The 27,498-nt window shown below is 43.9% G+C and overlaps 1 protein-coding gene across 2 annotated transcripts in view; it reads right to left on the minus strand.

Moving 5' to 3' along the window:
* LMTK2 (lemur tyrosine kinase 2) overlaps positions 1–26,648 on the minus strand; it is an 85,360-nt gene extending 58,712 nt beyond the window's left edge. For both annotated transcript variants that reach the window (XM_050966699.1, XM_050966698.1), the window contains exon 1: positions 26,314–26,648. In XM_050966699.1, coding sequence (XP_050822656.1) covers positions 26,314–26,467 — 154 coding nt within the window. In that variant the 5' untranslated portion in view covers positions 26,468–26,648. The remainder of the gene's footprint in view (positions 1–26,313) is intronic.
* Between the last annotated feature and the right edge of the window lie 850 nt (positions 26,649–27,498).

Raw genomic sequence — 27,498 nt, forward strand, 5'->3', positions numbered from 1 at the left:
AAGTGGGAAAATCGATGGCAATAAAACTTGTGCGGTGGCAACTATCTGCCAAGTCCCTGAACCACATGGCCCTGGGAAAAAGACCACTCCAAGCCACAATAAAGAGGTTGAGCCTGGGCAATACCAGGAAAGCCCCAGGAAACCCCCTCCAGCAACCCATACCACACATTCCACCCAATACGTAGAAGTTGTCCCTATACTTACAGCTCCAGTTGCAACTCTGTCTTTAGGATTCCCAACAGGTACCTCTCCCCTAGCAAGTCCTGATTATCACCTGCCTCAGAGTCAATTTCATGGATGTGGCTCAAATACCCATACAGTCAAATGCCACCACTGATTTAGTCAAAACAGTTGACTGTTCACTGCTCGCCTCTGGTCCAGTCAAACAAGAAACTACAGTTTCGGAGGTGATGGTTGGGGAGCACCATGAGCCCTTCCAATTCAGCCTGACCCAGTCCCTACATTTGCCTTTCATTCTCTGAATCCCCGAATTGGTGAAACATGACCCAAATATCTCCTGGCAACAGCAAATCGACGACATTTAACTCTGAGTTTTGCTAGGACAACTGCCTCTCAACTTCCAAATTTGGCTCCCCAGAACCTCAGACTGGATGCCTTGCCCAGACTCCAAAAACAGGGAGAGATGCTCAAGCAACACAGTGGGCTTCTCTGCTGCTAGGGTCAGCCATCGCTTTCCCCACAAAGTACCAAGAATTTTCATATGCATTCAAAAAACAAAATACAGACACTACCCCCTCAGCAGGAATACACCTTCCCAATTAACTTACAACCTGGAACCAAGACTCCATTTGGGCAAATGTATCCCATGTCAGAGCCTGAATTAACTGCCATTAACGACTATTTTTATCTGGCATTCCACCTTCCCATCAGGGCCTCTGTCCTCTGAAAAAGAAAAAGAAAGACTGCTCCCCAAGACTATGTATGGACTACAATGCCCTAAATAAAAATCACAGTGCAAAATTGATACCTGCTACATCCCAGAGCTCCTGGATCAAGTAAGAACAGCTAGAGTATTACCAAGTTAGACATCAGAGGGGCTTAAAACCCAGTTACAATCCAGTCCAGAAATCACTGGAAAACTGACTTTTGAACTCAGGATGCCCATTATGAATATCTACTGATGCCTTTCAGAGTTACTAACGCATCCACAATCTTTCAGCATCTAATAAATGATGTCTTATGGGATATGCTAGACTGCTGTGTGGACACCTACTTAGATGACATCCCAATTTACTCTGAAGACCAGTCTATGCAAAACCAGCATGTGCACAACATTCTAGAAAAAAAAACTTTGCCAACATGGGCTCCATGCTAACCTGGAGAAATGCATCTTCGATCAGCCCATCAAATTCTTTAGGCTACATTCTGCCTGCAAAGGGAGTTCACATGGAGATCAGAAAGCACTGTGATTGGGCAACACCCCAAAGCATTTGAGAAATTCAACATTTCAATGGATTGGCAAATTTCTATAGACATTTTATACAGGATTACTCCTGAATCCTAGCCCCTACAAGATCTTTGCTGTGGAACCTCGCCAAGTTTGCTTGGAAACCAGAAGCCCAAAGAGGCTTCAAACATTTGAAGATAGCATTTACCCCCACACTCAGCCTCTTATGCCGTGATCCAAGCCAGCCATTCATCCTGGAAACTGATGATTCTAATGTCATCATCAGGCAGCACTGTCACAGAAACAGGGCCTCGACAAAAGTTCAGCCTTGTGCTCTCACATTCTAAAACTAATCATCAGATTTCAGACAAGGAGCTACTTTCCATCAAAGCAGCTTTCAAGACCTGGAGGCATTACCTAGAACAGTGGCTCACAACCTTTCCAGACTATGTACCCCTTCCCAGGAGTCTGATTTGTCTCGCACACCCCACATTACACATCACTTAAAAACTACTTGCTTACAAAATCAGACATCAAAATACAGAAGTGTCACAGGACACTATTATTGAAAAATGGCTTACCTTCTCATTTTTACCATATACACCTCTACCCGATATAATGCCACCCGAAATAACACAAATTCAGATATAACGCAATAAAGCAGCGCTCGGGGGGGCGGGGCAGTGTGCTCTGGCGGATCAAATCAAGTCTGCTATAACGCGCTTTCACCTGTAACGCGGTAAGGTTTTTTGGCTCCCGAGGACAGCTTTATATTGAGGTAGCGGTGTAATTATAAAATAAATCAATTGGAATATAAATACAGTACTTATATTTCAGTGTATAGTATATAGAGCAGTATAAACAAGTCATTGTATGAAACTTGAGTTTGTACTGACTTCGCTAGTGCTTTTTATGTAGCCCATTGTAAAACTAGGCAAACATCTAGATGAGTTGATGTACCCCCCAGAAGGCCTCTCTGTACCCCCAGGGGTACCTGTACCCCTGATTGAGAATCACTAACCTAGAACAGTGGTTCTCAACCTTTCTGGTTTTAGGACCCATTTGTAAATGTTTGTGGCCTCCTGCAACCCATCTAGGGGTAAAGGCTCATGGGTGGTTTTGGTCAGGTCCTGGCCCGAGGGGGGTGAGAGATCCTGCCCAGCACTTACCCTACACTGGCAGCTCCTGTGCGGTGTGGCTGGCTGGGCTTGGCTTGGCTCTCCACTCCGGGAGTTGTAACCTCCAGGATTGCAGTGCCACTCAGTTTTGACCTCACTCCCCTGACTGGACCAAATTTGTCAGAGTGGAATTGTGACCCGGCTCACAGGGTTGCAGGGCCACTCACTCAAGTTTGGCCTACCCGGATTGCCATAATCATGACTGCTGGGCCAAACCTGAGTTGCCACTGGGACCCCAGAGGTTGCAGTGTACAGAGCAGGGAGGTGAGCCCCAGCCAACCAAGTGCGACATAATATAATAAAAAAATAATAATAACTGGAGATATACCTATCTCCTAGAAATGGAAGGGACCTTGAAAGGTCATCGAGTCCAGCCCCCTGCCTTCACTAGCAGGACCAAGTACTGATTTTTGCCCCAGACTCTTAAGTGGCCCCCTCAAGGATTGAACTCACAACCCTGGGTTTAGCAGGCCAATGCTCAAACCACTGAGCTATCCCTCCTCCCTGACATGAGCCAGAGGAGTTGTCAGATGACCCTTTGAAACATTCTAGCAACCCAATGTTGAGTCCCCACCCACAGGTTGAGAAACCCTGACCTAGAAGAAGCCAGATGCCCAGTTAACATGTTCACAGATTACAAAAATCTAGAATATTTGTGCACTGCTAAAGCCCTAACCCAACAACGGTTAAGCTTGGATCTTTCTTCAAGATTTGATTTCACTATCACCTACTGCCCTGCTCCCGCAACAGGAAGGCAGACAATCTGCTCCACAACAGGGAAAATGCCAATGATCCTAAAAGATCCTATGAGGAGCCTCCCGGCATCCTGAAACCACACCATTTCCTTGGAGGCTCACCAAACCTCAGGAAAAGCTCACACAAAAGGATTAAAGTTCTCCTTGTTCATTGGTGTATTTATGTCCCTGAGTAAAGCCTCCATTTGTCATAGTGCATCTGTGATAATGTCCCTTAGCCCAGAGACTTTAGCGAAGCAAAGACTACTTGCATGGCATATCAGTCGTTCTGGTGGCCAAAGCTCCAATTTGACATTCAGGTCTCCATCAGGTCTTGTGATGCCTGCAGCTGTACCAAAGTGCCCTAAATAAAACTCTGGTATATTAATACCTGCCAAGACCCCCTCAAGGCCTTTGGCCAGTATTACAACACACTTCATCATCAAGAACCTGAGACACCAAACCATATCGATAGTAATGGATTAATTGACAAAAGCAATGCCTTTTGTCAATGGGACACATCTTCCCACAGCCTCCTCATTGCACGTTTTCCCTCTACGGCAGGGGTGGGAACCTATGACCCGCGGGCCAGATCCAGCCCATTGCTTAATTTCATCTGGCCTGCAGCAAGTATTTCTAAACATATAATCCTATGACAGTAGCCTATGGGGGGGGGGTGGAGGAGACAGTGGCAGGGACAAGGAAGGAGGTAAGCTGCAAACAGCGGCTGTAATAGCAACGCGGGGCAAGGTGGAGCCTCCAGCCAGTCTAGTGTGTTATGACCCCACAACGGCTGGTGCTGGAGCCCAGGAGCACATACCTTGTCCTTGGCCCTCGTGTGCTTCCAGCGCTCTAGTGTGGAGCAGCCAGTAGTGTCCCCAAGCCCACGTGTGCCTACGGTGGTGTTCAGTTGCAAGGGCTGTAGTGTGAAAAACTGCTATCTGACTGAATTTGCAACCTCAGCCATGACACTAAAAAAGCAGGTGAGTTGAACGTTTTATATTTCTCTCTAAAAAAATAAAATAAAGCAAGTTGCTTTTTACTCGGGTGTGGCCTGCGACTGATTTTTTCTGTGGGTCAATGGTCTGTGATAGAAAAGAGGTTCCCACCCTTGCTCTACAGCCTTCCAAACTACATCACTTCAGACCGAGGGTCCTACTTCATATCTCAGGTTTGGCAGGAGGCATGCCACCTACTAGAAGTGCATGTCTATTCATCAACTGCCTACCATCCACAAATAAACAGTCAATCAGAAAGACTGAACCAGGTAATGGACCAATACCCGCAATGCTTCACAAATTACCACCAAAATTACTGGGCTTTACTGCTTCCATATGCACAATTCTTGTACAACAATGCAGACCATGCCTTGACCAAGATGAGCCCACTTTTTGCCACTTATGGCTTCCACCTCTATTCCCAGCCCACACTACTGTGGAAGTAGGGAAAGAATTGACAAGGATTTGTAGGGGATCTTAATGCATGTCAGTCTGTTAGCAAGAGTTAGGCCAGCTGTAACCCTAATGACGCGAGATTTGTAGAAGCGAGGTTAGTGTGAGGCGAGTAGGAAAGAACTGTGTGAGAAGTTATCACGACCTTGCACTGATAATTAAATACGTAGACTGGCGCCCAACGTGAGGAAAATAAGATAGCAGGATAGCCTATGAATAAACAAAATGCAGCTGTTGCTCATTATTGTCTATATTATTGCTTGTTATTGTCTGTAACAAAGGTATAAATGCTTGCTGTAATTGTTTACCTGTGGAGAGACCTGTCCGGGACTGGGGCGACCCAGTGTCCTAGGGCACTCCCTCCCTCTATTGCAATTGCTGGAGTTAGAATAAAGTATTCGATTTTGCTGCACCCAAACAAAAAGCGAGAACTGAGTTTGTCTCCGACACTACCCATAGCACTCATAGTTCCTACTGCCTTAGATCTGGGTCATCATATTCATCAAACACAGGAAGAGCTGAAACAAAACAGATGCAGCCAAGGCACTATACAAACATCATGCTCACCATTGCCGGCAGGAGAGCTCTACATCTGCAGTAGGGCTGAAGGTATGGCTAACCGACAAATAATTCAAAATGAGCAGATTGCACATAAGCTGGATCACAAGCATCTAGGACCCTACCAGATCCGCAGGCAAATCAACCCGGTAACCTTTGAACATCAACTTCATCACTTCCTGAAGGTGCGCTCTGGACTGCTCCAACCTGCTTCAGCCACTGGGCATTACATGATATTACAATCACACTGTAGTGAAGCTGAAGGTGATTCAAGTGTTAGGAAGGCCAAAGAGGTGAAGCGAAGATATAGAACTGAACAAGATTTTTACAGTGCGAACAGAGGAATGAGAGCATCTTAAACATCAGGAACAAAACTGACAGAATTTAGGGATCATGTTCATAAGACAGAACAAGAGAAAGGAGCCAAATATAACACCAAACTTGCTGACGTGGAAAGAGAGACTAATAAACATATTGAAAATGATAAAATAAGGGAGAATGATTAGTTCAGTTTTTGACACAGCTTGAGCTTGCATCCAGTAAATATCAGATGAGTCTTAAGAGCACATAGGACACCATAAGGTTTGGAAAGCATGAGCATAGACACGACAGAGATGACTATGGTAGACTGCTGGGAGCCAAAGCTGCTGTGAAACAGAGCAAGAGTGAAGAGGAGAAAGCCAAAAGGGGAACAGAAGGGCAATACAAAAACCAGGTTAGTGGACATGTACAGTAGATAGAATTCAGGTCAGCAAAAGTTATTTCAATGTAAGTCAAACTTGCTTAGAAGTCTTAAATTGGTTCTCAGTTGTCATAAATTATATCATGAACGAACAAACTCAGGACATATCTCTAGCTGGAAGATGACAGCTATGTGGGAAAGCTGGTACAGAACACTGCTTTTCTATTCGCAATGATAGCCCTTATCAGAGATAAGGTGGGTGATGTAATCTTTTATTGGACCAACTTCTGTTGGCAAAACAGACAGGGTTTTGAGCTTACACAGAGCTCTTCTCCTTTAAGGCTATGGCTACACTTGCAAGTGTACAGCGCTGCTGCGGGAGCACTCCCACGGCAGCGCTTTGAAGTGTGAGTGTGGTCGCAGCACCACCGCTGGGAGAGAGCTCCCCCAGCACTGCATGTACTCCACCTCCCTGTAGGGATTAACTTACAGCGCTGGGAGCCGGGCTCCCAGTGCTGGGGCACTGTTTACACTGGCGCTTTATAGCGCTGTAACTTGCTGCACTCAGGGGGGGTGTTTTTTCACACCCCTGAGCAAGAACGTTGCAGCGCTGTAAAAAGTCATTGTAGCCAAGGCCCAAGTCTTGGAAAGGTACTCAGAGTGCTACAGCTATATACAAGGTGGAACAGACCATTAAGCAAATAAGTTAACATGTTGCAAGAGACCATTAAAGGTGAAGTGGGCAGTTAATATCTCACAGTCCTAAGACAAAGGAGCACTAGTGAGTTACATATTGTTCTATTGAGCCATAAATCCAATGTCTTTTTACTGAATCCATGATTTTTAGTGTCCAACAATCCCTGGCTAAACTGGAGAGTTGCAGCAGTGGTGGTGGATTTACAGCGCTGCAACTTAGTAACTGTCCACACCTGCAAGGCACATCCAGCGCTGCAACTCCCTGGCTGCAGTGCTGGCTGTACACCTGGTCTGCTTGGGGTATAACGATTGCAGCGCTGGTGATGCAGCGATGCTCGTCAAGTGTGGCCACCAAAAGCGCTGTTATTGGCCTCCAGGTTATTAGGAGGTATCCCAGAATGCCTGTTCACAACAAACTGGAAGACCGGGCTCCCAGAAGCTGCTTATCTAAAAAACAAACACAGCTCCTGTTTGCTAGAGAAGAGGCAGGGGAATTGCTTTGGAACGTTCACAGCTGTTTGCTTGAGTAGAGAAGCCACAGGGCGGAGGGGGAGGGAGGAGTCCGTGTTGGAGCTCAGGGTGCATAATTTGCATTTAGTGAATAAGAGAGGGGTGGAGGAAGGGCTCGAAACTTTTAAAGTGACTGCAGGTTGGTGATGTGTATGTTCCAGTCCTTAGAACTTGCAAGGCAGGGAGCTGACAGCTCCAAAAATCCACTCTCTCTCTCTCTCCCCCACACCCCCTCTTTTGAAAAGCACGCTGCAGCCACTTGAACGCTGGGATAGCTGCCCACAATGCACCACTCCCAACAGCACTGCAAATGCTGCAAATGTGACCCACTGCAGAGCTGGTAGCTGTCAGGGCTTGGCTACACTACAGAGTTGCAGCGCTGGTTAGGGGGTTACAGCGCTGCAACTTAGGATGTGGCCACACTTGCAAAGCACGGCCAGCGCTGCAACTCCCTGGTTGCAGCGCTGGCTGTACACCCGGTCGAGCCTCGGGTGTAGGGATTCCAGCGCTGGTGATCCAGCGCTGGTCAGCAAGTGTGGACACCCACCAGCGCTTTTATTGACCTCTGTGGTATAAGGAGGTATCCCAGCATACCTTAGAAGCCTCTCTGGTAATCATGCACACTCCACTGCCCTGGGCTCAGCTGACCCCTCCTTTAAATGCCCCGGGAATTTTAAAAATCCCCTTCCTGTTTGCTCAGCCAGGTGTGGAGTGCAATCAATCATTCAATCAATCAGCGACCATGCCTCCACGCCCCAAACGAGCCCCAGCATGGAACAATTCCAAGCTGCAAGACCTCATCAGTGTTTGGGGTGAGGAGGCTGTGCAAGCACAGCTGCGCTCCAGAAGGAGAAATTATGATACCTATGGGCAGATATCGCAGTCCTTGCTGAGAAGGGGCCATGAACGGGACACGTTGCAGTGCAATGTCAAAATAAAAGAGCTGAGGAGTGCTTACTGCAAAACCCGTGAGGGAAATCGCCGCTCAGGAGCTGCCCCCACAACCTGCCGTTTTTATAAGGAGCTGGATGCCATACTTGGGTGTGACCCCACTGCCAATCCGAGGACCACGATGGAGAGTTCAGAGCAGGGAGAAGTGGGGGAGGGTGTAGAGGAAGCCGACAGTGAGGCTACTGGCGTGGAGGGAGACACCCCGGAGTCCCAGGAGGCATGCAGCCAGGAGCTCTTCTCAAGCCAGGAGGAGGCTAGCCAGTCGCAGCAGCAGGAAGTTGCTGGTGAGGAAGAAACTGAGGAGTGTGCTCGGGGTAAGCAGATTTTTATGTTTTGGGAGAGGAGGGTTTGGGTTATGGCTGCCTGCATGCATGCCTAAACGTGGAATAGCCCATTGATTTGCTCTATCACGTCTCTGTAATCTGCCTCGGTAATCTCTTGAAAAGTTGCAGCCAGAGCGTGCGCAATGTGCTTTCTTAAGTTTATCGGGAGAGCCACCATGGTCCTTGTCCCGGTCAGGCTAACTCGTCCGATCCACTGTGCAGCGAGGGGTGGGGGGACCATGGCTGCACACAGGCAAGCTGCATAGGGGCCAGGGCGGAATCCACATTGCTGTAGAAGACCCTCCCTCTCTTCCCAGGTAACACGCAGCAGTGATATATCTGGCAGTAGGAAACCCTGTTGAGAATTTAGGGATACTTGAGTGCAGGGCACCAGGTTCGCGGTCCCCCCCCAGCCCCGCGGTGCGTTCCGGTCTCACCACCTCCTTCCCAGCAGGCAGCCAGCCCCGCGGTGCGCTCCGGTCTTCCCCCCCCCTTCCCAGCACGTAGCTAGCCCCGCGGTGCGCTCCGGTCTCTCCCCCCCCTTCCCAGCACGTAGCTAGCCCCGCGGTGCGCTCCGGTCTTCTCCGGTCTTCTCCCCCCCCCTTCCCAGCACGTAGCTAGCCCCGCGGTGCGCTCTGGTCTCCCCCCTCCCACTTCCCAGCAGGCATCCAGCCCCGCGGTGCGCTCCGGTGTTCCCCCACCCTTCCCAGCAGGCAGCCAGCACAGCTGTGCGTTCCCCCCCCCTCACGAGCAGGCCGGCATTAACGCGGACCACCCCCCCGCCCCCCGCCAGCAGCTCACCACCTTCCTGTTCACTACTGTACCCTGTGCAGGACACCAGCTACCTCCTGTACCCAGTGCAGATAAACCCCAGTGACCCATCGGTCAATTCCCCCTCCCAGGTGCACTCGGGGCAGAAACACTCACCCCATTGCTCGCCATGACTTAGCTTCCCTGGCCTCTCTGTGTTATGTGAGGTATGTGGGAAGGATGCTACAAAAAGTCTAAAAACTCCTTCACTGTGTGATAAACAAACAATGTAGCCTCTGTGTATTACATGGTTCTATCTTTGTTTTTTCTAGTGACCTTGACTAATGCAGCCGGATCACCGGCCTCACGTCGCTTGCAGAACTTGAGAAGAATTGATCAAAGCAGTTATGAATCACTACAACAGAGAAAGTAGGAAGACATGGGAATGGAGAGAGAAAATGTATGACTGGAGGCAAACAGAAAGCAGGAGAAAGGAATTGGCTATCAAAAAAACCTCAAAGCAGATGATAAGCCTCCTGGCTCGCCAAACTGAGTCTTTCGAGTCTCTCATAGCCATGCAGGCAGATATGTACCGTGGTAACCCACAGCCCTCCCAAAGCTCTCTTTCTTGTTCCCCAGTATTTGCACAAAACACCTTTCTCCAGCAGCGTTTCTTATTACCCCCAGCTGCCCCCAACACCTGTACGATCACCTACCAGCCCTGATAACTATAATTCTTACCCTGTGCACTCCACCCCCATTACCCTGCAGCATAGTAATCCTGAAGTGCAGCAGACATTGAACAGTAATCCAAACAGGACATATTCAAACCTCTGAATGTACAGTCCACCACCCTAACCCCCATGGCCTTTTATGTACTGTACTTTGAATAAAGGATTTTATGGCTTTTACAATATATGTTTTATTATTGCAGGAAGTGGTCAATATTGTACCCCAAGGTAGAACAAAGCACAGCAAAGGCACCAAACATTACTGTTGGCTCTCAGCATCAAATTGCTCCCTTAAAGCATCCCTAATCCTTGAAGCCCTTTCCTGGGCCTTCCTAGTAGCCCTGCTCTCTGGCTGTGCAAATTCATCCTCTAGGCGTCGAACCTCGGAGGTCCATTCCTCACTGAATCTTTCACCCTTCCCTTCACAAATATTATGGAGGGTACAGCACGCGGATATAACAGCGGAGATGCTGCTTTCCCCCAAATCTAGCTTCCCATAAAGACACCTCCAGCGGGCTTTCAAACGGCCAAAAGCACACTCCACAGTCATTCTGCACCGGCTCAGCCTGTAGTTGAACCGGTCCTTGCTCCTGTCAAGCTTCCCTGTATACGGTTCCATGAGCCATGGCATTAAGGGGTAAGCGGGGTCTCCAAGGATCACAGTAGGCATTTCGACATCCCCTACTGTGATCTTGCGGTCTGGGAAAAACGTCCCGGCCCTCAGCCTCCTGAACAGGGAACTGTTCCGAAAGATGCGTGCATCGTGCACCTTTCCAGGCCATCCTGAGTAAATGTCAGTGAAAAGCCCACGATGATCCACAAGCGCTTGCAGAACCACGGAGAAATACCCCTTGCGATTAACGTACTCTGATGCCAGGTGGGGTGGGGACAGAATAGGAATATGCGTCCCATCTATTGCCCCTCCACAGTTAGGGAAACCCATTTCTGCAAAGCCATTCACAATGTCCTGCACGTTCCCCAGAGTCACAGTTCTTCTTAGCAGGGTGCGATTAATGGCTGTGCAAACTTGCATCAGCACCATTCCAACGGTGGACTTTCCCACTCCAAACTGGTTAGCCACCGATCAGTAGCTGTCTGGAGTTGCCAGCTTCCAGATTGCAATAGCCACCCGCTTCTCCACTGGCAGGGCAGCTCTCAATCTTGTGTCCCTGCGCCGCAGGGTAGGGGCGAGCTCAGCACACAGTGACATGAAAGTGGCTTTTCTCATCCGAAAGTTCTGCAGCCACTGCTCGTCATCCCAGGCTTGCAGGACGATGTGATCCCACCACTGAGTGCTGGTTTCCCGAGCCCAAAGGCGCCATTCCACGGTGCTGAGCACGTCTGTTACTGCCACAAGCAATTGAGTGTCTTCAGCGTCAGGCGTTTCAATATCATCGTCTGACTCCTCACTGTCACTTTGCAGCTGAAGGAATAGCTCTACTGCCATGCGTGATGTGCTGGCAACATTCATCAGCAAGGACCTCAGCAGCTCAGGCTCCATTTCTAACAGAAATCTCAGAAATCGCGCTGCAGACTCACAATGCCGGCGAAGTGCTCGGAATGTGTAGCAAGGCACCACGGGGCGTTGGAACAGGAAGCGGAAAGACCCGCACACTTCCTTCCCCTTCCCACAAGCCACAGCACCAAAATGGGACGAGGTGCTCTGTGGGATAGCTGCCCACAATGCACCACTCCCAACAGCGCTGCAAGTGCTGTAAATGTGGCCACACTGCAGCGCTGGTAGCTGTCAGTGTGGCCACACTGCAGCGCTGTCCCTACACAGCTGTACGAAGACAGCTGTAACTCCCAGCGCTGCACACCTCCAAGTGTAGCCATACCCAAAGTTATGCTTTCAAGCTTTTTAAAGCATTGTGCAGGTTTCCTTTCATGATATGGACCAACACAGCTACAACACTGCAAACAAGAATGCTACCCCTTGTCATTTGTCTCACATTCATGAACACAAGTTATTCAAAACATTTTAAAAAGGTTAAGGAAATATAAACATGAGCATGAGAGTTGGCATAATTGACCATAAATCTGAAGGATAAATCTGAGTTGTTACAATGCAAAATGTCAAGGCATATAGTCTTTCAGGTTGCAGATGAATGGCCAATTATCAGAGCAAGGCAAAGGACTTTGCATGTGCACCAAAGTACACGTAATGAAAACCCTTATAAAATGTGAGTAAGGGTTGTTTAGGGGAGTATAGGAAGTAGAGCTGTCAATTCATCTCAAACAGGAGAGTGCAGAAAGCCAGTATATCAATGCCCGTTGTATTCCTCCAAACAAAGGTAGGGTGACCAGATGTCCCGATTTTATAGGGACAGTCCCGATATTTGGGGCCTTTTCTTATATACACTCCTATTACTCCTCACCCCCATCCCAATTTTTCACACTTGCTGTCTGGTCACCCTAAACAAAGGGGTTAAAGACAGTGGATACTCTCAGTTGCAGACTCACCAGTTCTGCCAGTGTTTTGCCGTAGAATGTCAGTACTCCACCGCACAAAGTGATTCAACATTTCCTTTTGTTGCCTCCCTGTAAACTTTTCCTTTCTACTCCAACACGTCAATACATAATGATTCTATGACTTTTCTAACCTTGCATATGCAGCAAAGGAATACCTGATCTGGTTAGGAGAACACATTTTCAATTAGAAAATATTAATGTTTATTTGGAAGTCTTGAGTGACTGCTAAGTTAACTTCCCATTTACTTTTAATACTAAGTAACCATTGTAATACACAAAAATCCTGGAATGGGCTGGGGAGGGACGGCTGGAATACCTCATTATAGAACATTATATTATACCATTTAGATCAAAACTGACATCTATAAAACCACCCTAGTCAACTAGTAACCAAGTGCAGGAAAGCCTAAGAATTTGAGTTAATTTTTGTCTTTTTTCTTTCTTTAAGATACTCAAGTCTTTTTAAAATATTGTACTAATTAAAGCACACAAACACTCTCTTGTTTCCATAAAATTTTACTAACATCAAAAGCTACACTTTAAAACAAAATGCACTCTGAAACACTTTCATGACTAAAAACATCCACCCAAAATGACATCTTGATATAGAGTCAGAACATAAAAGGAAAAAAGTAGTCAACTAATTGTCCCTAAAGGTAACCCTCAATTACTGTGGACAATGTTCAAGTCATCTGAACAAAAACAACAGTGTAGGGCTACAATCAAAGGAATTTTATTTCTGACACAATTACTTTACTTATTGAAGGTCAACTATTTGTTACAGAGAAAACACATATAAACGTCTGTTTCTACCTTTTCAATATTCTTTCCAGGGCTTAGTGTTGAAGCTTTAACAGATTCATTGTAAAACAGATTTTTGCCTTGGTCTTCAGCATGTGAGTTAAACAGAAAAAAACCCCTCACTTATTCTGTACACATTTTAAAATTACTTCAGTTGACAAACTTTTTTACTCAGACAAAGAGTATGAAATATTATTAATGCACAAATTATAACAAGTTCAAAAGTTAAGAGACTTCAACTGCAGTTGGTGCTTTGATTTATTCCCTCAAAATGGCTCTAGGCATGCTAATCTAATTAGATTACACACACACTGCTACTGTAAATATTGACTATTTATCTGAACACCACAGACATCTTAGTACACCATAGGGTTACTCAACTATCGCCTTTGAATCAGAATTATGTAGCCAGGCACGCGAAGAGCTCTGTTGGCAAAACAAATTATATGCATTCAAATAAAGTCTTCTATATAATGCCTGTAATATTTTTCATTTGTAATTGCCTATTTAGAAATGTCAGCAATTTGTTACATAATCTATTCCACATCTATGAATCACGTTTCCTCAATTAATAAGGCTGGGTAGAGCACATGAGGTTATACACACACACACCCATAAACCAAATTTTCTGAATTCTGGAAGCAACAGTACCTATAACACTGAAAATGTAAAGTTTACAGATGTTTAAAACAAGAAATGTTGACAATGACTTCGATGAATCAGTATACTTGTTTGTAGATTTACTTTGTACCTTAGACCTTTCTCTCCACAAATCCATTTCTTTTAGGATGGCTGAAAGCTACTTGAACCTTAGAAGTAACTGCCTTTTAATAAAAAGAAAGTTACACAAAACTTTCCTTCTTTCCCACCTAGCTGTGCTTCAGATAAAAGCACTGACTGAAAATTACATTTTTGGGGCTATATTTACCAGCACAACCAGGGTGCTCTTCACTGCTCTGGCAACGAAAAGTAGATGTAGCGCTGGTGTAACAGGCACTTTTCTTTGAATCACCAGAACGGCACTCTGCATATGAATGAATCAGATCCTCTATATTCAGTCAAAAACCAGTGATAGTTTTAAGATTCTGTATCTTGTGACTGGCCAGTACTCCCACTCTTTCTAACAGTAATAAGTTTATTTCTTTATTTATTCCTGCCATCTGATCAAAAGACATCAACTATTACAATCATGACATTTTGATTTATGAAAAGCCTATTTCAAAAATATGTACAATTCATAAAAATTAATTAGTATATATTTTTCTGTGACTGAGGTCAACAACTGTTGTCTAAGGCAAAAGTTTTTCAAAGAGAGAAAGTTAATGCTAAACAGGGTTTAAAAAAAAATGTATCCTGTACTTGTTTCTTTAGTTTCCTAGTAGTAGAATTTCAGATTTTACAGAGACTTTTTTTTTTTTTTTTTTTTTTTTTTAACTACTAAGAGGTTCCACCCTTAAAATGTTCAGCTGCTGAAAAGGACAAACCCAGGTCTCATTAATACACTTACCATTGAAACACCACAAACCCAAACACAAGATAGTTAAGCAAATAGTCCGTGATTTATTTGCAAACACCACTTCCCCCCAACGAATTCAACTTCCACAAGTCAAGAAAGCTGAAATGCTTTGACCAGGCTATATTCTGTCAGGGTTTGCAGTCTAAACTCAATGGGACTTGTACCTAATTCCCATAGGTGCTTTTAAAATTCCACCCTTTGGTACAATTTTGGCCTGTGTGTATAAAAAAGTTCACAATAACTTTGTTAATGCACTAAAAATCTAAATAAAACTTTGCCCTGTTAACACAAATGCAATATTGTTTTGAAGTGACAGGTTTGATGCCAGCCAATAAGACATTCTTAATGAAAACAAAATTTTAGTCCTTGTTGTACAAACACTCATACACATGCTTAATTTTAAGCACATGAGAAATCCCTGCCCTCAATGGGACTATTTGTTTGAGTAAAGTTACATATCTGCTCAGGTCCTTAATACTTTGGTTTTTTGCCTAAAGCAGTTCTATAAAACTCAAGTAAGATACCCTACTTGTAGTGACATTTTTAAAAAAACTTTATAATTTAGCAGGAAATTTTTTTTTTTTGTAATATGGGTGGGGTGTTCACCAGAGTCATGTGATATTAAATTCCATTAAAAGAGCTCTTTCACGCAAAACTGCCTTAGACAAAAGCCAAACCTAAAATCCTCCTCTGTATCTGAACATGGGGCTGAGAAATTCTAAGTCTTTAAAGGGAAAAAATATCTGTCAATAGGAAAATTAACTGAGGGAAGTATTTCAACAGGCCACATAACAATAACTCATTACATTTTAAAGAATATGAATCCTAGCTCAAACTAACATCTTAAATTTTGAAAACATTATTCTAGCTATATTGAATGAGGTACAGAAACGGTATCTCAATACTTTAATCACGGAAAACAGCATATTTGAAACATAAGTAAGAAAAGTAGTCCTCCAAAAGAGTTGTTAAATGTGGAAAGAAATTAAGAAATGTAGCTGATTTAAAACTGTACTACTCTTACTTTATTTTTCAGTTATTTACCAAACACACAAATTAAAGTCACTCTTGGAGATCAGACATTCTTTTCATGAAGTTTGGAATTTTTGCTCTTGCTAATTTTGAAAAATTATTTCTCAAGCAATCAAACTGGACTGTTAAGCAGACTTCAATCTGTGTTAGACAAGTACTGCTAATATAATTAGGGAAAAGGTGAGGCTGTTACTCAACAGCTCATTTGTAAAATCAGTTAGCCAGTACTCTGTCATCAGTAACCTCAGGTAGAGCACGGAAAATTGTTTACTTCATATTCTGTTGAATCTGAGATATAAGTAGTAAGATTACTGTGGTTTCTCAGGTGCTGCAATCAATTTGAGATAACCTTAGTTGGAGAGCTGAAGAAATATACATTGACCTTCTAATTTAAACCAAATCATAAAATGTAGAAAAATTAGGAAAGACGTGTTAAGTAGATTGCCTATTCAAAAAAATTTGATTTGACAATACTGTATAATCTAGGTTGATTTTTACTGGAAATTGACCAACTAAAATGTTCCTTGTGAAGGAAGCAACACTCAGCTATTTCAAGCAAATCTTTGAAAGGTTTTTCTTCAACAGGTAAGCTGGTTGTACAGTCCAAAATGTGTTTCCATGTGAAATGTTACCATCTCCTTTCACCATACAGGGAAACTACTTGCAACACTACAAATTGGCTATCACCATACAGTCTGTCCTGTCACTGAATGTGGGAGAGGGGAGAAGAGACACAAACCTAGACCTTTGGAATTTCCTATTTGCTTTTCAAGACAGATATGTACTAAGTCAAGAAACACAGTGGTTCCATCTATGAAAACTGAAATACAAAATAACGGCATGAAACAATCTCAGACTTCATCAGATATTGGGATATTTGAAAATTTACACATTTAGAATAGATTTTCCTTGGATTATCCCAAAATATATTTGTCTGATGAAAGTGCATAATGAAAACATGGATGTCTATTGAACAATCAGTTTGCAGTTAATAGCAAAAAAGTATACTCAGGATATAGTACCCCTTTAACAATGGAAACAGGATTAGTAAAAGTTATAGGTGGCTAGAACTGCTAAAACCTGTATACTCACTTATAAAGTTGTCTGAGATACTTGTTTCCAAATCCTCATGACTTAATTCTTCATGTCTGTGAATCCAAACTTTCTGTCCACTCTTTTATTGTTGTGCTGACCACATTTTAGAATTGGATACAGGGAGTGAAGGAAGTCATGTTTATGAGCTTTATTTACTACTGAATTAACATACTAAGTTCATTGTCCATGCAACTTACATTAAAAAGTGGCTTATTAAGACTCTGAATGCCCGTTTTAAAATGTGCAAAATAGCTTTCAGAAGAAAATCATAACAGCATTGGAGTCTAAAAGCTTGAAAAAATGTTTATATACAAATCAGATTTTTTCAAAAGCCCTTGGCAATATCTGTCTCCTCTTCACATAATCCCTTGAAAATGCATTGGGATAAATATAGAGAATTTGAATATATTACTTCTGTTGCTTGGTTTAGGAAGGAGCATCAAAACAACAGCCTTAAAAGAGAGACTACTTATACCTTCCAAGCTACAGGAAGAATGTGAAGACACAACAATCAATTGGGGAAGCTAGTGAAGAAAAAAAAGGTAGATGACAACCTCAGAATAGAGAGCTGAGCACAGAAATTCCAGAGAGAGGGGGAAGGAAGAGCTCTGTAACTCCCAACATTAAATAATTTGGAGTGTAAAATATGCATAAAGGTGAAATACATATGCTTCACTTAAACTATTTTCTTTTAAGCCTCAATCTGTGTTTTAGTACTCTCAATGCAAGGAAAGTTACTTTGGTGCACAGTGCCTTTCAAAAGAAATTTATATGGGCTTAGGTCCCCAGCTCTCCTTTTATTTGTCTTGTAGTCCGTAAATGAACTACTCCATGCATGAGATAATCTGTCAATTTTAGCACCTACGCACACAAAAGTGTATTCTCTTTACAGCATATCAAGTATTGGCTTTCAACAGCAAGGCAAGTGTCTTCCAAGCACAAGACGCACTTCAACACTGCTTACTCTAACAAACAGTAATTATAACAGACCAAAAACAACAACAAAACCCTACCAAAAGAAAACACTATACTGAACAAATATTCTCCAATTGCCAGGAAGATAAGAGAAAGAAAGTCACACATGACAGATGTCAGTCATGTCACTCAATGGACTACCGGAAGGTACTCAGATAACACAGTGATTATTTTACCAGTGTCTATATAGAACAGGGGTCAGTAACCTTTCAGAAGTGGTGTGCCGAGTCTTCATTTATTCACTCTAATTTAAGGTTTTGCAGGCAGTAAATACATTTTAACCTTTTTAGAAGGTCTCTTTCTAGTAGTCTATAATATATAACTAAACTATTGTTGTATGTAAAGTAAATAAGGTTTTAAAAATGTTTAAGAAGCTTCGTTTAAAATTAAATTACAATGCAGAGCCCCCAGACCGGTGGCCAGGACCCAGGCAGTGTGAGTGCCACTGAATATCAGCTCACATGCCGCCTTTGGCACGTGTGCCATAGGTTGCCTACCCCAATACAGAATTAAAGAATTAGGAAATGGGAAAGTCTTCAAAGCAGTATCTGATTTTAAGTTTTCAGCAGTTTCCTAGTATTTGCTATGTTGCAGTCCCATTGCATGACTTAATATCCCTCTTTTGGGAGTAGCTACTTACCTGGTGGTTCTATGCTTGTAGCTGTATCTACTTCCAGCACTATCATGGTAGCACTCTAGCTGATGCTGTCAAAACTGTCCAGAGTCCTCTGGCACTCCATGGAAAACTACAGAGCTACTACAGCGCTAATCCTGAAGTTGTCATATAATATATGAGTATCAACTGAACATGCACTGAGAAAGGTAAAAACCTGAAGGGAACACTTATTTCACATATGCATCTACACACTTAGCATTAAACTAGGACAATGGGAGCTTGGGGGGGCCCAACGGAGGTCACAAATAGAATCCATAAGCAAGGTGAATTGGGGGGGATCATGAAGGGAGTGAGCAATATTACTACTGAGAGTTAACATCACAATACTAATGTGATAGTGGACAATAGCTTTTTTTTTTTTGACATTGAGTCAGACCCAGAGTAGTCTCTATTATTCTGAAATATTTATGCTAGATAGGTGTCCCTGGTAGTTCTATGGCCATTCTCTGGTTTTCCAGTTCATTACTTCATACTTATAAGTATCATGCCTCTCTCTTTCTGGACAATGTATTATTTGAGGGTCTGTCTTATCAAGGTATTACTGAGAGCACATGTTTGAAGCGTGAAATCTCACATCTATCTGTAAAATTGATTATATCCAAACAGGAGACATACTGGTGAGAAACTACAGTGGTATCGACTTTTCTTCCATGTTAGCAATTGTTTTCAAATGGAGAAATATTCTGGAAATTCTACCTGACTTCTTCACAAGTCTTTGATTCTTAGATTGTTAGCAGTTCAGAAGAAGAACCATATCAGACCTTTGTTTGCTCTACAAAATCTCCAAAATACATTTTAAGAGCTATCTAAACATCTACAGGGCCATAGCATGCATAGACATGGAAACATGATGGTGCCATTCCTAGTATTTTCTTACTCAAGTCCATGAGTTTTGAACGCATATAGATGACAGGCTAGGACCTTAAACCAGTTAGCCTGTTTAAAACTATGTCACAATACATATTCTTGATAAGGCCCGATTTGTACATTAAAATAAAACAGTACCACCAGTGGACATTCCTAGATTCAGAATGACAGACTCTGGAGCGCATTCCATTGCTCGCCCCATTCCTGTCATCCTGCATTTTTAATCCTGTGCTCTATTGAGCAACTCTGAGTCAAAAATAACATTTTTTCTCAGGTTCATGCCTTTAACAACTTTTTGCCTTTTCTGCAGTGGTACAATAAAATATATCATTGCATAATAAAATCAAACAGTCCTTAAAATTACAGCATTTATATGTTTTACACTAGGTCTGCTACTCAGAAAGCACCATTCATAATCTTCTGAGACACTGCAATCAAGCAACAAGCACAGGTTAATATGAACTGGTGAAGGAATGTAACCTGAAGTTCAACCTCTTAAAAGGAAGTAAAGAAAATTGAAACACGCTCTTCATACACCTTCAGGTAGCTCTTATTGTCTTATATTGTACTGCAAACATCTATTAGCAACTGGTACTCACTAAGAAAATACACTATCAATTCATCTGACTTCTGCTGATGTGGTAACTTCAGCACAATGTTAGTATTTTGAAAAAATAATATATTTCAGACCACTGAAACTATTTCAAGTGGAGACTAAACATGGTCACTCATTTCAATGTGTCCATAAAACAGCAGAAAGATATAACAGCATACAGGGGTTTTTATTAGGTTAAACCTGAACCTCTCACACAGACTTTTTAAATCTGCCATAGTTCAAAGGAAAACTCAGATGTTAAAGGGCTTGACTATATCACAATTTACTGCACAGCAAACCAGAGTGTATATCTACAGCACCCTAGCCTGACATTCACTAATTGGCCATGTGGATCTGCTGCAGTTGAGCAAAGATTGAAACACTGGCCTCTCCAAACCAGCATCTGCTGTTGCTATGTTGTTGAGAGAATAGTGATCCATAAAACTGTGAATTAAACTTCACACACAGTTCACAGATTAAGTACATTTTGCAGACACACGCCTTTGAAATTACCACCTCCCTAGTTGGGTGAACCCTAAGACATTCAAGAACAGAAACATGTGCTAGCACATAATATGACAGGATGTATAATCTTATCTAATTTGATAGCGGTGGCTCTAATTCTTCCCGTTTCCCTGCAAAGGCTACAAAAAGCCTGTTTAACTACCTAAACAGCTAAGTTCCAAGAATATACAAATTCTATAGCACCTAGCTGAAGATTACTAAATATACTATTTTGTTACTTGTATAGTGGGGTAGATTTGGCATGGGACTCACAGAAATTAACTCCAAGTGCTTCACCATTTAAATTAGATATAACAGTAAGTGATAACTATCAGAGGTAGAAAAGAGATTCAACTAGAATTCCTCAACTAGAAGAAAGCTGGGTAGACAACACAAGTTGAAACTCTAACAATACACAGTTCACATCTTTTAAGGGCAGATTTCAACACTATTGTCTCCCAGCTCTTCCAAGACCTACTGAAGAATAGCACCTACTTCGAAAGCAGCTATCTTAAGATGAACCAAGGAAAGACATAGCTGACACTAGTTCTAAGACGGAAATGCTTTTAAGGACTTGCCTCCTCCATAACATCTCTCATTATCAAGGGCACCAAACAATTGATTGAAAAGTTGTCCCCATTGTCCTTCTCAACTTCCTAACTGCCCGTGACTGAGAGAGAGTCTCACTTCCACTTGCAGATGTCTAGAAGATTATACCTCACTCTATGAGGCATACATCTGGCCACAGTGATAACCAAAGCAGATTACTGCAAGTTCTAACTAGAAATGAGGCCACACCCTGAAAGAGCTACAACCAGTACAAAATGCAACAGTCCCACGTAGGTCATTATGAACACACCACACCCAACGCTCTCCTCTTAACATTGACTATCTATTGAATATGCAATCTATTTCCACGTGTCCACCTAATATTTAAAACCTGCTCCAAAAGTGGCCTAAGCTAGATAACAGATCACCTCCCAGTTATTGACCATGACCATCCTTAACAGCTACATTCCACTGGAACTGCAAAACTGGCAACTGAGACGGACTTGTGAGCACCAACAGAAGTTTTCATGGGAGCCAGATCCAGGCAACGGAACCTATTCCTGCAAAAGCAACATGACAGTCAACTTCACAGCATATGGAATTAAATGCAAAACCCATTTCTTTTATTTAGCATTTTCAGAATAACTCTTCATACATATAAAGTCAGACACACCCACTCTCAGAAAAAATTCTACCACCTATTCAAGTTTTACAGCAGAGAAGAATTTATTTTTGGAATTGCTGTTCCTTCTTTTCATTCCTTGACAGGGACTATGGCATTATAATCATGACAGCCATTTTGTTTGATGGGAGGTACATAATCCTGTTAATTTCAATTATTTTCATTGTTGGGGGAGGGGATTGAGTCATGTTTTAAGAGCATACGGTCAGATATGAGGGCAGAAGCTGGCAACACTGGAAAAGGGGTTTGACTTTGGACTTAACTCAAGCAGGTGCTAACGCAGAAGTGTCAGATGGTGGTGCAGTAGATTTGTCTGCAAACACGGATCTTCACAGAAGTGTATTCTTCCCCCAACCCCTTTAGCTCTGTGCCACACAAAATATAAAAATTTTACAAGACAGGCCTCTCATCCTAAGGCGTTCAGATTTAAAACCACTGACGCTCCAAGTATAGCTAACAACTATGCTTCATTCTGGACTTCTCTATGCTGAAGGGATACTGGGTAAATCCGTAAGCATCGGACATGTACTTTTCCTTGACCCAAGATTAAGCCTTCACTCCAGCTCTCAATTATTATGCATATTACCATTCAGGTTTTTACATTCACAGCATCAACTAAGTTGATCTTGGTCAATTTACTTTTAGCTGGTGCTTTCTTCAGCCACTCTTTCCCTTCCCATGTAACTTTTTCTTGTGTGTACCACAGTGGCACTCAATCTCTGGGCTGCAATCACCAGGGGATCACAGCCATCCTTCTTTTTTCTCCCTTTCCTCCCTATTTTTTGTTGGTTTTTTTAAAAAAAGGCCTATTTTTAACCCTTATGGTTGGGAAGATAACCTCAAAAATCTGAGCCAAATGTAAATTGATGCACAAATGGCTGTCTGAGTCTCCAAACACCCTGAAAAACAGTAACTCCAAGAGGTATGAACTGCCTCATTCATCTCAATCAAGGCCATAGCAACTATGAAATTCTGTGGTCATGGAATCTAGCATGTTTCCATGATGCCACAAAATGAAGCATTTTTTTTATTTTGAAATTCAACTTTTTCTAGTCACATGTCCAATGTAATCTTTTTGTCTATCTGTCTTGCTTGGATCTGCCTGTAGCTGCAACTTCTCTTCAGCTTTAGCTTCAAAGGGAAGTTAACTTGATTACGGTGTCTGTTCCCTACACTGTTCAAGAGAGCCTGGCAACAGAGTAGTTTTTCCCATCCCTTCCTCACTTACCTCTTATGGGCTCAGCACACGCATGCACACACATACCGCAGAATGCTTGTTAGATACCAAAAGTCTTCAAAGGAGCAGTCACAATAGCTGGCAAAGGATTCTGAGGCATGCAGACAGACATTAAAAAGAGGGACAACTGAGCTCTTTCGAGATCAATCATCCATCTTTATGAAAGAAACCAACTGAATTATTCAAGCAAAAGCTACAGATTTACAAACTTTTATGACTTAACAACAGCAATTTTGTAAGCATGACTGCCCCCCGAGCATCATACTTTGTCATTGCAAATAATGAAAGCTGCTATCTTCATAACATGGGAAACACTGCAGACTGTGTTTCAAATGTCATTAAATGTTTCTTGGAATCTACTGCTGTCAGTCAGTCAAAACACTTTCTCTTTGTGATGCAGTTACCTGATGAATTTGTGACATGGCTGCAGATGTTTGGGAACAGAGCTTCTCAATACAACAGGATCAAATTACAGATGGGTCTTCTACCCAACTTTCAGCATTTGTTCAGTGCAAGTGCAAAGGGCTCATACATGAGGACTGCCAGTTTTTTTGTCCACTGACAGGTTATGCTACAGGAGAAAAAAAGAGAAGCTTTCTAACAATTGACTCTTGCTACTGAATTGGTATTGCTGTACTGATATTTACCACTGATGGTGCCTGAGCTATAACAGGAACTCTCATAGAAGCCTTGAGACTAGAAGCCAGTCTCTTACTCACCAAACCATTTGAACACTTTGTTCAGTGAATACACTGAGAACTTTTGGAAGTAAAGAGGATGCCAGTGGAACTGACAAAGGTTCTATGAGACTAACAGTTTTGACCTTTATTAAAAGTTAAGCCCAATGCACGCCTCCACTATTTTACGCAAAGAAGTGGTCATGCAACATCAGCAGCTCCCCTTTCCACACCAAAGTTCACTGACTTTCTCATGGCAAAAAAAATCAATCATTTGGTTAAGCTCAGAGAAGAGCCAAGAATTTTCCATGATGAACATTCCTCTACTCTTGCAGAATACTACACTGATCAGCACTGGCTTGCTTTGAATGCTCACCTCCAGAGACAGAATACAAAAACTCAACTTGGGGATCACAAAATGAGAAGTGGTGGTGGTGACCTACTGACACTTGGCATTCTCAGTATGAAAAAAGTTGAATTCAACTGGTCTAGTAAGTATTCAATGCCTTTTGGTCTAACACTGAATTCATGCAGAGATACAATACTCCATTCAGTAATAGCTTTTCTCAAGCAAAGGGTTTTATACATTAGTATCTCTTTAACTGCACTGTACATGGCACATCATATTTAGGTTATTAATACATCTTTATTACTATATCCCATATAACATCTATTCAGTTTTGGACCAATCTTCCAGACTGAGGATGAAGCTTGTTACTAACACTAAAAAACTAATGTTTTGAGTCTCTAGCTTTGTAAAATATACTGCATAATACTGATAGTAAAGAAGAACTTAAACAAAAACAACAAAGTTGAGATACTTTGAGAATGAGTTCAATGTCATCAGGAAAAGTCCTCTGCTTTTGAGATCACTCTAGAAAAATAAACCCCACATTCCAATTAAGGAATGAAAAATCACAAAACTGAATTCGCAATGTAGAAGTCATACAGCCTGTTGACAAATTTATCCTATTTGGATAATCTTCAAAAAATTCATAAGTAAGAAAACTGCCATTCCATTCTTAACAAGCATATACATTTGATTTACCAATTTCTATGTAAAGATGAATATTTGAAGAGGAGAACTAAAAAAGTGGTTTATAAACAATTTAGAATTGCTTACTCAGAAGAAAATTCAGGAGTGAGGGTGGTTTTGTGGTTACGGCTCTGGCCTAAATTAAAGAAGAACTGAGTTCAGTCCCCAGTTTTGCTACAGACTTCTTGTGGCACCTTGGACAAATCATTTAATCTCTGTCCATCAGATCCCAATCTCTGCTTACATGCTGTATCCCGTTCTCCCACCCTTTGACCATATTGTCTATTCCAACTGAAAGCTCTTCGGGGCAGGGACCATTTTAACTCTGCTTTTGTACAGTGCCTAGCAAAATAGGGTCCCAGGCTCAGTTAGGGCTGCTAGCCCCTAATATAATACAAATAAATAAACAAACTACACCATTCCCATTACCACTAGCAAGATTTTAAAAACCAAATTATACTACCAATATAGAGAGGGGGGTTTTCCCCAAATGCATACTTTTAATTGGTGTACAGGAAAACAGGAGGAAAACCCAATGAAGGCTGAGAGCCAGCAAACAAAAGTGACAGGCAAAGGTAAACTACAAGCAGCAAGTAAAAAATTACAGTAATCTGGCCAGAAACAGGGTAAGCAAAATCTGTACTAGGGCGCCTCCAATCCCTGCATGTTAGTCTCAGCGATTCATTCCCAAAATTAGAAAAAAAGAGAATCATGTAAAGGTCTCATAGCTGGGGGCCACAGAGGTAGAAGACACACAAAGAACTTAAAACTGTGGAAATAGATGGAATTCAACAGCTTCAGAAACTTAGATAAATAAAGACAGACAATATTTAATTATGATACAAGCACAGGATTTGCTCAACTGGATCAGAACACTGGACCATGTAATCTAGGATTCTGACTCAGTCAATAGGCAGTACCTGATGCTTCAGAGAAGATAAAACCCTTAACACATACCATAACAACATACCTAGCTAAATGTGACACCCTGTAGGTGGAACAAGGAAGGGGAGCAGCTCCTCCCTGACTCCAAATAGCACAAATGTTACCAACATTATATTGGGAGAATTTACTGGATACACTTGATCCTGCTTTCCCACTCCCACCATGGATCACCTAGCCCCCCAAGACTGCAGCCTTCCTGTCCTACCCCAAATCACAATGAACACCCTCAGCAAGGACCATAGTGTCTCTCTCACCCCCATGCACTGCTCCTCCCAGCTTACTCCCCCCCAGATCTGCCTCTTCCCTCCCGGCCAGCCCCCTCGAACCACTACACATCACAGCCCCTTCACACAGCAAGTCTCCCTCCTCCCCCCTCCCGTAACCCCATCACACAACCGGTCTCTCCTCCTCCACAGCCCCCGTGCACAGCAGGTCTCTTCGCCCCCCCGTAACCTCTCTGACCCCCTTGTCTACCAAGTCTCTCCCCTCACAGCCCCCCCACAGGAGGTCTCTCCCCGCCCGTTCCCCAGCCCCCGCGAACAGCGGCTCTCTCCTCCTCCCCCAACCCCCACCGCACAGTAGGTCCCCCTCTCGCCCTCGCAGGTCTCGCCCCTCATCCCAACGCGCCCGCTCCCCTGGCCCCGGACCCCCTTACGCGAGGCGCTTCCGACCGCTTTCTCACCTGCACCTGTTTGCGGAAGTGGAGCCGCCTCGCCACCTCCTAGCAGCAGCAGCAAGAGGGAAAAAAGCCCGAGTCCGAGCCCGGGTCCGAGAGGCAGGAGCGACCCCCGCCGCTGCTCGCTCCCCCCGCAGCGCCCCCAGAGCCGCCACCGCATCTCGCCCGCTCCAGGCCCCAATGTTCAACGCCGGACACGGGCACTTGGATCTCAGGGTCTCTGGCGAGCGCCCCCTGCAGCCGCTTCCCCCCTCCGCCACGGCCAGGCGGTCTCCGGCATCGGACCCCACAATCCCCCGTCCCCTCACAGAATCCAACCAGCCCCCGCACCCGCCGCCATCTTCCGGGCTACCTGACCAGGAGGGGTGGAGCTAATCGACGATTGACATTTCTAAGCACCAATCCGCCTGAGCCTCACGCTCCGGAGGCGGGAGTAGGGTAAGGACGGTGTTAATCCGTGCTGGCAGTCCAACCCGCACCGAGCAGGGCAGTGAGGCGGAGCGAACGCGTGACTGACAAGTAGATCTACCCATCAGTGTGCGTTTCGGATATGGCTAGGGCGTTACAAAGGGGCGGAGCTAACTCGATTCTAGGGCACCGCAGATTCAGGAGGTGGGACTAAAAGGATGCGGGTGCGCAAAGAGGCTTGATGGGAGGAGGTGGGATAATAGCGCCCCCTGGAAGGAGGAAAGGGAAGTGAGAGCAGCACCCCTGGAGGGGGGCGGGGGAGCAGTACCCTCTGGGGAACCCCAGCTCCCTGACCCCTCATCTTGTGGGATGCCAGCACCCACTGGCTCCTGTGGCCTCAGCTCCCTAGCACATGCCACCAACATGTCCCATCTGGTAGCTAGGCACCCCCAGAGGTGAAAGTCAGCCGATAAGATATGGCATACTGGCAGATCCAGAACACCGTGCCGGACCGGACCAGCTTCCCAGGGCCTGCAGTTTAAAGGGCATGGGGCTCCCTGCATAGGCCGGAGCCCCGGTCCCTTTAAATAGCCACCCGAGCCTAGCTCCTGGAGCCCAGGGGTAGCGGCAGCAGGGCTCTGGCGGTGGTTTAAAGGGCCATGGGCTCCTCGCAGCAGCCAGAGCCCTGGGCCCTGCTGCCAAAGTCCTGGGATAGCAGTGGCAAGACTGTGGCGGTGATTTAAAGAGCCAGGGGCTCCCGGCCACCATTACCACAGTGGAGCC

This window comes from Gopherus flavomarginatus, chromosome 9 (assembly GCF_025201925.1).
Source record: "Gopherus flavomarginatus isolate rGopFla2 chromosome 9, rGopFla2.mat.asm, whole genome shotgun sequence".
NCBI classification, from domain to species: Eukaryota; Metazoa; Chordata; order Testudines; family Testudinidae; genus Gopherus; species Gopherus flavomarginatus.